Raw genomic sequence first — 14617 nt, forward strand, 5'->3', positions numbered from 1 at the left:
CCAGCTTGGCATGTAAGGCCTCCTTTACACTTCTGGTTGGGGAATGGGGGGGAGGGCAGTAAAATCATGCAATTTTTTTTGGCCATACATCTCCTGTGGGTCACAGGAGTGCACTTACTTTACTCCTTTGACCCAGAGTCAGCTAAAAGTGTACTATTGTCTGCAATCAGCTGATGTGGCAGAGTTTCTCCTGGCTTTAGAAAGATCCCGACAATATTGTCAGGATCCACCCAGCTGCTTGATTGGCAGCTAGCTTCACCTACCAGAATGCGACTGAAAGCCCCCCACCCCTACCTGATGCCACAGGGAGCGTTGCAAGAGCAGAGAGCGATGACTGACAGTCTTAGCACTCTGCTCCAAACAAACCAAGAACTAAGTGATCAGCAGTCATGTGATCTCTCCGTTCTCATTCTTAGAGCCCATTTGAAACAGCTGCAGCATCACACTGATGCAGAAGGGAGACAAGTATGTGTTTTTTTTTTTCAAACTCTATATTTCTTTAAGTTGCAAAAGTTTTGCCTACGAAACGCAGTACTGACGCTGAATAAGATTAATTTAAGTGAACAGGGCTGTGGAGCAACCACCCTGTAACCGCATGTAATGCACACAGTTGCAGCGCTTACAGGTTTAAAACAGGAGGTGAGGAGTTAACATTTTGCTTCCTCAACACCTGTCAAATGCCTCTGAAAAGTGAACCACCTCAGGTAGCCTTTAGAGTGGTGGCAATGTATGTCTTCTGCACATCAAAACTTAACCTTATGCCGTGTACACACGATCGGACATTCCAAAAACAAAACCGTGTTTTTTTACCGATGAATTGTTCGCTCAAACTTGTGTTGCTCACCCACGGTCATACAAATGTTGTCGGAAATTCCGAAAGTCAAGAACGTGGTCACGTACAACACTACGACGAGCCGAGAAAAATTACGCTTAATGATTCAGAGCATGCGTCGAATTGATTATGAGCATGCGTAGGATTTTTGTGCATCGGAATTACATACAGAATTTCTGACAAGAACTTTTGTTGTCAGAAAAATTGAGAACCAGCTCTCAAACATTTGTTGTCGGAAATTACGACCGCAAATGTCCGATGGAGCGTATACACGGTCAGAATATCTGACCAAAAGCTCACATGGAACATTTGTTGTCGGAAATTCCGATCATGTGTACGCGGCATAACTGTTACATTTTGCCTAAAGCAAGATTTTTATTAACATACTAAGCATGTAATACCAGCAAGTAGAGTTGTCACGCTGAAACTGCTAGAGTAGGAAAAAGAATGTAAACTGCATATAGCAGGGAGGTTATAGCTTTATATTACCGAATAATGCCACCCAGAGGCCAACACATATAATGCATGCACATCTGTTATTTCACTAATCTTATAAGCTTTACATATTGAAATATTCAGTGCATACTAAAAAAAAAGGATAACTATCCTATTTCTATGCCTTTTGATTATAGCTGGAGATCCAAAAAAAAAAACCTGCTGCTACTGTAACAAATAGAAGCAAAAAAAATATAAAATATAGAAATTTAAATCCAGTCTCAAGTGAATATGGAATCTGAGATTTCTAAAAGTTGATAGACAGAAGTTGATTAATGGCCAAAACAACATCTATGACCAGCAACTCTCCAGCTCAGAACTAGAAGGTTCTGAGCTGGAGAGTTGCTCAAGACTCTGAATATGATTGCAAATGATCAAATCCATAGTTTAAAGCAGAGTTCCACCCACTTTTGAGAGGTGGTCTTAAACGAAAGACCACCTCTCCACCCCTCGTTTTTGGATACTGAAATTTTTATTTCCTTTCTCAATAGTACCTTTTATGCGAAGTACACGTTTTCTTCTGATTCAGCTGGGCCGCGGCTCAGGACATCACATCCTCCTCTTCGGTGAGCTCCCCCGTTGTATTCTGGGACCTGTGTTTGTCCCAGAAGACAAGCTGGCCATTCAGAAAGCGCCGCGGGACTCGCGCATGTGCAGGTTTCCCTTAGTTGTAATGGCGGCGCCTGCATCCGATCCAATGAACGCATCCGGCCTTGGCAGGCTGACATTGCGGGCTCCCTGGACAGGTTAGTGTCCTTATTAAAAGTCAGCAGCTACAGTGTTTGTAGCTGCTGACTTGCTTCCATGAATGCTGCTGGTAAACACTATGAGCTAGATTCACATAGCACTTACGCTTGCGTATCTACAGATACGCAGCGTAAGTGAACAAATGCGCCGTCGTATCTATGCGCCCTATTATCTTTAATAGTTACGCCTGAATTTGGCCTCCATCCGACCGACGTAAGTCTCCTACACCGTCGTATCTTGGGTGCATATTTACGCTGGCCGCTAGGGGCGCTTCCGTTGATTTACGCGCAGAATATGTAAATGACCTAGATACGCCTATTCAGAAACGTACTTGCGCCCGTCGCTTTAATCTATGGCGTTTACATAAGACGTACGTCCGTCGTAAAGTTATCCCTGCTATAGGTGGCACTACCCATGCAAAGGTATGGACGTCGGAACAGCCGTCAAATTTTACGTCGTTTACGTAAGTCGTACGTGAATAGGGCTGTGCGTAGGTTACGTTCACGTCGTTCGCATTGAGCCGTCGTATCTTAGGGAGTATATGCGACGTGATTCTGAGCATGCGCGCGCATGCGCCGTTCGATCGAAACCTTCATTTACATGGGGTCACGGCTAATTTAAATGAAGCACGCCCACTACCTGCCTACTTTGAATTAGGCGGGCTTACGCTGAGCATATTATGCTATGCCGCCGCAAAGTATGGGGCAAGTGCTTTGTGAATACTGCTCTGGGCTGTCTGCGCGCCGTCGGCGTAGCGTATATTCGATGCACTACGCCAGCAAAACTATGTGCCCAGCTACATGAATCTAGCTCTATGCATTCATAGAATCAGGGCTCATGTCCTGAGGGAACGCGTGGGAACAGAGTCCCTGCACTTTTTTCACAGCAGGAACTCAGTTCTCTTTGCAGGACTAGAGCAGCCGAGAGCAGCCGAGCCGCCCGAGCCAATCCTTCACTAAGCAGCGATGCCCAGCTCGAGTCACTGTCAGGCGAACCTTAGTAATCCTTTATGTTACTGGCCACTTCCTGTATATGGATTCATCAGGTAGTGTGTGGTTATTCCGCCAGTGCCATTTTTACAGTAATCAGTGCATTTTTATAAAATGTATTTAATAAAAATGCCATAAAACAAAGTCCCCTATTTTGTAGACGCTATAACTTTTGCGCAAACCAATTAATAAACGCTTATTGTGATTTTTGTTACCAAAAATATGTAGAAGAATACGTATCGGCCTAACCTGTGGGGAAAAAAATATTTTTATATATATATTTTTTGGGGATATTTATTATAGCAAAAAGTAAAAAATATTGATTTTTTTTCAAAATTGTTGCTCTTTTTTTTGTTTATAGCGCAAAAAAATCAAATCGCAGAGGTGATCAAATACCACCAAAATAAAGCTCTATTTGTGGGGTAAAAAAGAACATCAATTCTGTTTGGAAGCCACATCACACGACAGCGCAATTGTCAGTTAAAGCGATGCAGTGCCAAATCGCGAAAAGTGGCCTGGTCTATGACCACCAAAATGGTCCGGAGCTGATATGGTTAAGGTACAACTCAAAAATCTTGACTTTCCCCCCACTTTCTTTCTCGTTGACAATGGTCACCAGCATAAAAGGAGCTGTGAATATCCCCAAGACAAAAAACAAGTGTTAGCCTAGAGATAATAAAGTATAACAGTGCAGCGCTACTCTCATTGAACCAAGTGCAGACACTTTCACCCCATTCCAGGCCATTTTTCAGCACTGTCATACCTTGAATGACATTTAGGCCCCATACACACGATAGAATTTATCCGCAGATACGGTTCAGCGGACCGTATCCGCGGATAAATCCTCTCTAAGATTTCAGAGGATTTCAATGCGATGGCGTGTACACACCATCGCATTGAAATCCGCGCTGAAATCCTCTGCCGATGACGTGTCGCGCCGTCGCCGCTATTATGACGCGGCGACGGGCGCGACACTGTCATATAAGGAATTCCACGCATGCGTCTATTCATTACGGCGCGTGCGGGGAATCCCTTTGGACGGATGGATCCGGTAAGTCTGTACAGACGAGCGGATCCATCCGTTGGAATGGATTCCAGCAGATAGATATTCTGTGCATGTCGACAAATATTTATCTGCTGGAAATCCATTCCAGGGGAGATTTATCTGCGGATAGATATCCGACGGAGTGTACACACCATAGGATCTATCCGCAGAAACCCATTTGATGGGATTTATCTGCGGATAGATTCTATGGTGTGTATGGGGCCTGAGTCATGCAGCATTGTATCCTTTTATTTATTTTTAGACAAATAGAGCTTTCTTCTGGTGGTATTTAATCAGTACTGGTTTTTCTTAGTTTCTATTATAAAATTTTGCAAATACATTTTCTTTCTCAATAAATTTAGGCCAAAATATATTCTGCTATATTTATTTGGTAAAAATAACTCAAATCAGTGTATATTATTTTGTCTGTGTGAAAGTTATGGAATCTACTAGTCCTGATGTACTGACTGCCTATCTCATTTCTTGAGGCACCAAGATGCCAGGACAGTACAAATAACCCCCCCCCCCCCCCAACTACCTCTTTTTGGAAAGTAAGCAGTTCAATGTATTTAGTAAGAGGCATTGTGAGTTTTTTGAAGTTGTCATTTTCTGTCACAATTTTTTCAAAATGAAGGAATTAAAAAAAAATTCACAAAGTTTTTGTATTAACAAGTTATTTCTCACACACAGCATGGGCATACTTACAATTACACACTAATAGCTGGATTCAGATAGCTTTACGCCGGCGTATCAGTAGATACGCCGGCGTAACTCTCAATCTACGCCGTCCTAAATGTAAGCGTATTCTGGAAACCAGATACGCTTAAATTAGGCTAAGATACGAGCGGCGTAAGTCTCCTACGCTGTCGTATCTTAGGGTGCAATATTTACGCTGGCCGCTAGGTGGCGCTTCCGTTGAGTAGAATATGCAAATGACTAGATACGCCGATTCAGAAACGTACGTGCGCCCGGCGCATTTTTTTTACGTCGTTTACGTACGGCATTTTCCGGCGTAAAGTTAGTCGAACAAATAGCTGGCCTAGTCAATGTGAAGTATGGCCGTCGTTCCCGCGTCGAAATTTGAAATTTTTACGTCGTTTGCGTAAGTCGTCCGTGAATGGGGCTGGACGTAATTTACATTCACGTCGAAACCAATACGTCCTTGCTGCGTACTTTGGAGCAATGCACACTGGGATATGTACACGAACGGCGCATGCGCCGTTCATAAAAAACGTCAATCACGTCGGGTCACCAATCATTTACATAAAACACGCCCCCTCATCCTCATTTGAATTAGGCGCGCTTACGCTGGCCCCATTTACTCTACACCGCCGTAACTTAGGAGGCAAGTGCTTTGTGAATACAGCACTTGCCTCTCTGACTTACGGCAGCATAGCGTAAATACGATACACTACGCCGCCTGAAAGATGCGCCGTCCTACCTGAATCTAGCTATGAAACACATTCTGCTAGGTCTTCTGAGTAGGGGAATACCACATGTGAGAGACTTTTTCACAGACTAGATGCATAGAAGGGTCCAAAATACAATGAGCAGGTGTGGAGTCCATGGAGCACTAGGACAGTGCCCCCATTTTGGAAAGCAAACACTCCTAGTTTTTTTTTGAAAGGCATAAAGAGTCTTTTGAAAATATTTATTTTTTCAAAGCGTTTCCCCCTGCAAGGCCATATCATATTGCATACCTCCCAAGCGTTCCAGATTCGCAGAGACTGTCCCAGGACTTGATGCAAAACTGAAGTTTTTTTTATTCCGGAGTGGAGCGACTCCAGTGGCTTGCCCGCCCTCGGCTTGTGCGAGGTGTCTGGAGTCCCGCACGCCGCAAGCATTGCAGTGTAAACGTGACAGGCAGCCAGTGTCTTGTCGAAAAAAGGTCCCCCGGCGGATTATGCCCCCCCTTCTGTACTGCGCAGGCGCAGCGCGGCGCTTGCCTCCGAAAATTGCCGAACATGTAGCTCTAGACGGCGCCTGCACACACTTCTGACATCCAGGCTCATTCCTTACCATCCCTGTGGACATGGAGGATGTTAAATAAAGAGCCAGGAGGCCAAGCGAGCTGGCTACTTACAGCGAGGTCACGCAGTCGCCGCATGTTTGGCTATTTTCGGAGGCAAGCGCCGCACCTGCGCAGTACAGGGGGGCATAATCCCCTGGGGGGACACTCATCGGCAGAACACTGGCAGTGAGAGATGCTGGCTGCCTCACACACACAGTGCAGAGCGGCATACAGCTGATCGCTGGGCACTGAACTCAAGAACAGAGAGTCAGCCTGAAGGTACCTGGATGGGGTGTAGGAGTGAAGGGGGGAAATAAAAATGGGGGAATATTGCAAAGAGGGGGAATGGGGGCATATGTGCTAGGAGGTTGTAGGGGGGATTTTGGTTAAAAGGAGGAATGGGGGGGATTTGACCCCCTGTACCCTGCCCTACTGACACCCTGTCCTCTGTACTTCTGACCCCTATAGCCTGCCCTACTGACCTGTCCTCTGTCCTTCTGACCCCTGTACGCTGCCCTACTGACCCCCTGTCTTCCATCCTGCTGACCCCTGAACACTACCCTACTGACCCCCTGTCTTCTATCCTGCTGACCCTTGTACCCTGCCTTACTGATTCCCTGTCTTCAGCCCTTTTTACTCCCTTGCTGACCCCCGTACACTGTCCTGCAGACCTTTCTCCTCTGCCATGCTGACCCCTGTCTTCTGCTCTGATGACCTCTGCTCTTCACCCAGCTTACCCCTGTATTCCTCCCCTGATGTCCCCTGCTCTTTACCCAGCTGACCCCTGTCTTGTGCCCTGATAACCCCTGCTATCCACCCAGCTGACCCATGTCCGGGTTTTGCTTAACCACACTTCTTAAGCCCCTCCTACTGTTAAAAGCTTGGCCATATGCACATTTTTCAAATCACTTCCATCCTCTAGTGTCCCTCATTCTTAAGTTCAAAAGTTGGGAGGTATGCATAATGTGCTAGTATGCACCAAATATTAGCACGTAATGAAAGACTTACCTTAAAAGGAAGGTAAAAATAAAAACAGAGTTTACTACCACTTTAAAGTCCAGGAAAACTTGCCTAAATCTGCTGCCATATGGTCCTCCACAGCAACTCTTCCAGTAGTGGTGATTGCGAATTGCAATCTGTTCTTTTGGATGCTTAGCTGATTGGTCTTGTGCCCACCCCTCATGTCATGACATCACACTTTGATACCCTTAGATGCATTCTTTTGACAGCCATCGGACCAACTTTGATGTCACAAGGAAGCACTGCAGACCAGACCCTCCCACACAACACACTGAAACAAAAGACTTGGGGCTTGATCCATCATGTGACAGAAGTTTCAGGTTAGTAGTTGGGGATGGATTGGGAATAAGGTGTTTTTTTATCCCTGGAGATTGGTTTTAAAAAAATGAAGACACCATGGGCTAGATTCAGGTAGGGGGACGCAAGTTTGTGCGAGCGTAGCGTATGTTATTTACGCTATGACGCCACAATTTAGAGAGGCAAGTGCAGTATTCACAAAGCACTTGCTCCGTAAGTTGCGGCGGCGTAGCGCAAATCTGCCGGCGTAAGCGCGCCAAATTCAAATTGTCAAGAGGTGGGCGTGTTTTATGTAAAAAAAAAAAACATGACCCCACGTAAATGACGTTTCTCACGAACGGTGCATGCGCCGACCGTGAACGTATCCCAGTGCGCATGCTCCTAATCACGTCGCAAATAGTCAATGCTTTCAACGTGAACGTAATTTATGCAAAGCCCTATTCGCGACTTACGCAAACGACATAAAATTTTCAAAATTCGACGCGGGAACGACGTCCATACTTAACATGGGCTATGCCTCATATAGCAGGAGTAACGTTACGCCGGAAAAAGCCTTACGCAAACGACCTAAAAAAATCCGCCGGGCGCATGTACGTTTCTGAATCGGCATATCCAGCTCATTTGCATATTCTACGCTGAAAGCGACGGAAGCGCCACCTAGCGGCCAGCGTAAATATGCAACTAAGATACGATGGCGTAAGAGACTTACGCCAGTCGGATCTTAGCCTAACTTCTGCGTATCTTGCTTTCTGAATACAGATAGAAGATACGCCAGCGCAGCTTTGAATTTAATAGATACGCCGTCGTAAATTCTTGCTAAATCTAGCCCCATGTATTCTTTAGAAATATGTATGTAACATAGGGCAATGTCACTGATTGCACAACTCTTTTCTCCCACAAGATGGCAATGTCATCTATGCCTTGTTTAGATAGTGACTGGTTTTATGCAGGAACATTCTAGACGAGGATCTGAGCCACAACCATCCCTAGAAAGCTACTCCAATACCCAGGTACACCTGAGAGCAAGAGGGAGGGGGTCAGATAAAAAGGAAAGCCTGGGAAAGAGTGAGGCAGTTGGGGGAGCATGCCAACTGGAGAAGGAAGGGATGAGGAGTGCTGTGCTGTGTTTGGCGATTATCCCACTTGTTGCTATTATCAACCAACTACATCATTAGGGGACCACCAAGAAAGGGATTGATTAGAGAGTTGCAGACCCACCATTAATCTGCATCTTTCTGCAAAAAACGTAGTCACAAACCCCATACCTGCGGCTGTGTGAATTGCCCATACCATTCTAGGCAGCCCAGTTGTCTGTTCTCCAGAGTGCTGACATTGTGCCCACCATTACCTCCAACTATTACAACTATGCACATATTAGAGCCTGGCTGCTGCACCTGTGCCTGCCCCTTCTAAGTATACATCTGTTTCCATCTGCTGACATTACATTTACACAGAGTTTTTTTTCTCAGAAAATAGGTGCAGGAACTCACCATGACCCCATTCAAATTTCACAAACAGTAGAAGGGTCTTAGAGGGGCATTAAATACCAGGATTGCATTACATACAGAGTGTAGAGTTCAAGGGGTTACACACAGAGTGCAGAGCTGTCACTTGTAAACACAGAAACCAGACTTCTGTGTTTACAAGTGATTGTGGTGAGCAGGCACCAAAGGGTCTGAGCCAGAGGTGGTGGAACTGAGTTCCCCCAAGTTCCCCCAGAAAAAAAGCCCTGCATTTACATCCTTGACACAGACATCAGAAAATAAAAATGTTTTGGCTATGCCTACACTAAAATAACTCACTCTTTTTTTATCCTCCTCATCCCTCTGCACAACACCTGCACACCAACCCCCATTTTCATCACTGCTCCTGACCCCCATCCTCGCCCCTGCGCCACCACCTTTCCCACATTCCTCCATTCCACTCACTATTGCATCAACACCTGCCTCTGTGCTCACTGCTACTGCACTGATGCATACCTCAGCGCTCACCATCCTTGTAACAATGTGCTCATTACTACTGTAGGGGCATGCCCTTTTCCTTTCCAGGACATTCAAAGAAAGAAAATTGTGGTATTAAAAAAAAAAAAACTATCATACTCACCTAGATGGATGCAGCATTGGCCCAATGCTGCATTTGTCCCTCGCTGCCTCTTAGACTGATAACTGAGCGATCAATGACCACTGAGCTTCTGCCCCTTCAGTGCTCACTGGAGCGCTGGACTGTAGAGGAGGCAGGAGCAACTGGCTCAGCCCTTTAGGGTCGTTATCCTGCTGGAAGGTAAACCTCCGCCCCAGTCTCAAGTCTTTTGCAGACTCTAACAGGTTTTCTTCTAAGGTTGCCCTGTATTTGGCTCCATCCATCTTCCCATCAACTCTGACCAGCCTCCCTGTCCCTGCTGAAAAAAAACATCCCTACAACATGATGCAACCACCACCATGTTTCACAGTGGAGATGGTGTGTTTGGGGTGATGTGCATTGTTAGTGTTCCGCCCACACAGCATTTTGCTTTTAGCCTCCAAAAAGTTCAATTTTTATCTCATCTGACCAGAGCACCTTCTTCCACATGTTTGCTGTGTCCCCCACATGGCTTCTCGCAAACTGAAAACGGGACTTCTTATGGCTTTCTATCAACAATGGCTTTCTTCTTGCCACTCTTCTATAAAGGCCAGATTAGTGAAGTGCATGACTAATAGTCTCCCACCTGAGCTGTGGATCTCTGCAGCTCCTCCAGAGTTACCACGGGGCTCTTGGCTGCTTTTCTGATTAATGCTCTCTTTGCCCGGCCTGTCAGTTTAGGGGGGTGGCCATGTCTTGGTAGGTTTGTAGTTGTGTCATATTCTTTCCTTTTTCCAATGATGGAATAAACAGTGCTCTGCAAGTACAAAGCTTGGGATAATTTCTATAACCTAACCCTGCTTTAAACTTCTCCACAACTTTATCCCTGTCCTGTCTGGTGTGTTCCTTGACCTTCATGATGCTGTTTGTTCACTACGATTCTCTAACAAACTGTATTTATACTGAGATTAAATTACACACAGGTGGACTCTGTTAATTAGGTAACTCCTGAAAGCAATTGGTTTCACTAGATTTTAGTTGGGGGTATCATTTTGCAAGTCGCCTCTGAAGTCATCTTGAGATCGCCTTGCCGAGTCGCCCCCAAAGTCGCGCCGCCCCTGTGTGAACTGGCTCTAAAGGGGCTGAATACAAATGCATGCCACACTTTTTAGATATTTTTTTTGTAAAATAAAATGAAAACGATTTATCATTTTCCTTCCACTTCACAATTATGTTGGACTTGGTTTTGGTCTATCACATAAAATCCCAATAAAATACATTTACGTTTTTGGTTGTAACATGACAACATGTGGAAAATGTCAAGGGGTATGAATACTTTTTTCTAGGCACTGTATATAGGAAATCAAGCTCAATTACATTTAGAAACACTCTGCTTTTATTACCTAATTTCCATACTCCATACTGCTCATGATGCCTGCCTACCAAATACCATGTTGACATTTATTTAAAAAAAAAATGTATTGACATCTGTGCCAGAACTTCTGCCTGAGATCACCTTTCCTAGGAGCCTTTAACCAAGATCTTGCTTGGTTTTGTGAAATCTCATTAGATTTCTTAGTTTCTCCTGAGATCTCCCTGGAAGGTACTGGTGATGTAGCCTTCCAAGGTGGCAGCTGGAAGGCACTGATTACATCACCAGTGCCAAAGAAGCCTAGGCTAGACATACAAATGCAAGTTGACAAATTAAATTTACATAGGCATGCAACCTGATTACAGCTGTATGCACCTATAAATTTTAGTTCATGGGGGAAAGGTCCCCTTTAACTTATCCATAATGACAGAATGAGCAAAAAGGAGAAAAAGTAAGGTAGCTATAGATATCAGCATAATTATTGTACTACTAGCGGTGTTATTTATGAAAAGGTGGTAATGTAAGAATCATATTGTTTTATCATTATCACTGATAATAAAAGTGAAAGAAAATCCAAAATTGCATTAGTACTAAAACAGAAATAGGGGGGAAATGCAGTCTTTTGATATTTGGGCTAAGTATTGCCAATGATACAAAAATAGAAGCCAGGGTTGCACAGAAATAACAAAAAATAGTCCATATACAGTCCTGATCAAAAGTTTAATACCATTTGAAAAATGGCAAAAAATCATATTTTACATTGTTGGATCTTAAGAAGGTTCCAAGTAGAGCTTCAACATGCAACAAGAAGAAATGAGAGTGAGACAAAACATTTTTTGAGCATTCAATTTAATAAAAATGACGAATAAACTGAAAAGTTTAGGACCACACCTCCAAAAAAAAACTAAACCCCCCCAAAACAGAAATCCAACTTCCAAATATGAACTCAGTAATGAGTAGCTTCGCCGTTATTGTTGATCACTTCAAAAATTTGTTTCGGCATGCTTGATGCAAGCATTTCCATGAGGTGAGTGGGAACATTTCTCCAAGTGGTGAAGACAACCGCACAAAGGCCATCTACTGTCTGTGAACTGTTGTCCATTTTTGTAAACTTCCCTTGCCATCCATCCCCAAAGGTTCTCAATTAGATTTAGATCAGGGGAACACGCAGGAAGGGCCAAAACTCCTGGAAGAAGTCCCTTGTCCTGCGGGCATTGTGTACTGTAGCGTTGTCCTGTTGAAAAACCCAGTCGTTACCACACAGACGAGGGCCCTCAGTCATGAGGAATGCTCTCTGCAACATCTGGACATAGCCAGCGGCCGTTTGACGCCCCTGCACTTCCTGAAGCTCCATTGTTCCACGGAAGGAAAAAGCACCCCAGACCATTATGGCGCCCCCTCCACTGTGGCGCGTAGAAAACATCTCAGGTGGGATCTGCTTGTCATGCCAGTAACGTTGGAAACCATCAGGACCATCAAGGTTACATTTTTTCTCATCAGAGAATAAAACGTTCTTCCACCTTTGAATGTCCCATGTTTGGTGCTTTCTTGCAAAGTCCAAACGAGCAGTTCTGTGGCGTTCAAGGAGACAAAGTTTTGAAGACGTTTTTTGTTTTTGAAGCCCTTCAGTCTCAGATGCCGTCTGATGGTTATGGGGCTGCAGTCAGCACCAGTAAGGGCCTTAATTTGGGTCGAGGATCGTCCAGTGTCTTGATGAGAGACCCTGCTTATGCAGTTCAGCAACCCGACCACATTCAAAAAGGGAGAGTTTTTTTGTCTTTGCCATCACAACGTGTGACTACCTGACAGAAAATGACAACGAATCCACATCTTTGCACAGATTTGGCCTTTTAAAGGCATGTGGTCCTAAACTTTTGATAAGCTGAAAAACAGCCTGTTTCAGTTTATTCGTTGTTTTCATTAAATTGAATGCTCAAAAAATGTTTTGTCTCACTCTCATTTCTTTTTGTTGCATGTTGAAGCTCTACTTGGAACCTTGGTAAGATCCAACAATGTAAAATATGATTAAACTTTTGATCAGGACTGTATGTGTGATGTTAACTGTCCCGGGGTAGCTGTCTGTAGAGCGTAATCTTGCTGTCCTTAGTGCTGGTAGACCATTTTCTTGGCCAACATCCGAGCCATGTCTAGCTGCTGGAGCCAAGGTTTTTCTTTAAATTCACTAAAAATAATAAGTTAACAATGCATTACATGACTGTAAAAAAAAAATGAAAACCATTGCATACTGAATAATACATATTCATTCCAATTCATCATTAACAAGCTCATAGGTGTGCACAGCCTATTGCATTAGGGTGTGCACCTCAAAGCTGAAACGCAAATGCCTTTCCCTGCAGCCTTAGCTGCACTGGACAGTGAATGAATGTGATCGTGCTCTTCCTGTTTATTCACAAACTGAAGCATAGGAACACTGTTTCCTATGCTTCCGTTATGAATGAACACAATGAGTAAGTGTGTTCACTGTGTTCATTTAGAAAAGGGAGGGGCCGGTAAATGACATATTTACTAGCCCCTTCCCCCATTCTCCCTTCTGAAACATCCCCTTCAGCAGCCAGGGGGAGAGGAGAGGAGGGAAGCCAGGCAATAGGGAGAAGCTTTATTTATCACTACCACCTTAAGGGTTCAGAGTTGATAATCTCTGTATTTTTTTAAATAGATTTTCATTTTGTGTATTTTTTCCAAATTTGCAGTTATCCAGCATGAGACAACTTCTGCTCTTTGTCTCTATATAGCAACTTTGTGTAATAAAGACCAATCACAGCTGTCTTATTCTTATAAATAATTCTTATAAACAGCGTATAGAGATAAAATTCACACATAAGGTGAATTGGCAAATCACATTCTTTTTTGATGTGCCGAAACACATTCCAATCTAAGAAAAATTATACAGTTTGTTAATTGTGATTGTCTGGATCTTGATTTGCAAATAAAGCAGATCTGCATTGCAATAATTATGAACTAGAAATTGATTCACCTAATACAATCTGTCTGTTCTTCTAATAGAATCCGTCTGTTCTCCTAATAGAATCTGTCTGATTAGGAGAATCACGTCATTTAAAATGTGTCTTAAACCAAAAATAAATGTAATAAATTGCAGCTAACCAATCCTTAAATGTGGTGGCTGTATTCGTTTTCTGTTTTGAGGGCCGGTTTACACCTAAATTGCACAGAAACACTCTCCGCGTTCATGTGCGATTCAGTGCAGTGTGATTTTCAGCCCATTCATTTAAGTGGTCTGAAATTGCACCAAAAGTAGTGCATGCACTACTTTTTAAAAACACACCGCTCCGTACATGGTACTGCGGTACCATGTCATTCAATGCAGGAAAATACGTTTGCAATCTGTGTTTGAGGCGTCATTAAGAATACATTAACACCCACAGCAGATCATACACCCTGTGCATTTTGAACGCAGTGCACGAAACACACAAATAACTTTTTGCACCGCGTTCTGGTGTGAACGAGGTGTTAGACTTTTTTTTTACCTTTTTTATCACTTGGTGTTTCAGCCAGTAACATACTTTGTGTTTGAGTGGCTCTTCTAGTTAAGAAGGAGCAACTGAAATACCCTTTAGACAGCAACATTGTCTGGAGAGGGTAGTGTTAGATGAACTAGTAAATTAAATTTAAGGAGTATGCAGAGGTGAGCTGCAAATCAGGAAAAGCAGAGGTGAGCTGCGGCTGGAAGGGAAGTGTAGAAGTGAGTTGCGGGTGGGGATGCAGAGGCGAG

The 14617-nt window shown here is 43.9% G+C and overlaps 1 protein-coding gene across 2 annotated transcripts in view; it reads right to left on the reverse strand.

Moving 5' to 3' along the window:
• Nucleotides 1-12852: 12852 nt before the first annotated feature.
• The window catches only part of ANKUB1 (ankyrin repeat and ubiquitin domain containing 1), a 35217-nt gene continuing 33452 nt past the window's right edge, over nucleotides 12853-14617 (reverse strand). For both annotated transcript variants that reach the window (XM_040349145.1, XM_040349143.1), the window contains one exon: nucleotides 12853-13048. In XM_040349145.1, coding sequence (XP_040205079.1) covers nucleotides 12970-13048 — 79 coding nt within the window. In that variant the 3' untranslated portion in view covers nucleotides 12853-12969. The remainder of the gene's footprint in view (nucleotides 13049-14617) is intronic.

The sequence above is a fragment of the Rana temporaria genome, chromosome 4 (assembly GCF_905171775.1).
Source record: "Rana temporaria chromosome 4, aRanTem1.1, whole genome shotgun sequence".
In the NCBI taxonomy this organism is placed as follows: Eukaryota; Metazoa; Chordata; class Amphibia; order Anura; family Ranidae; genus Rana; species Rana temporaria.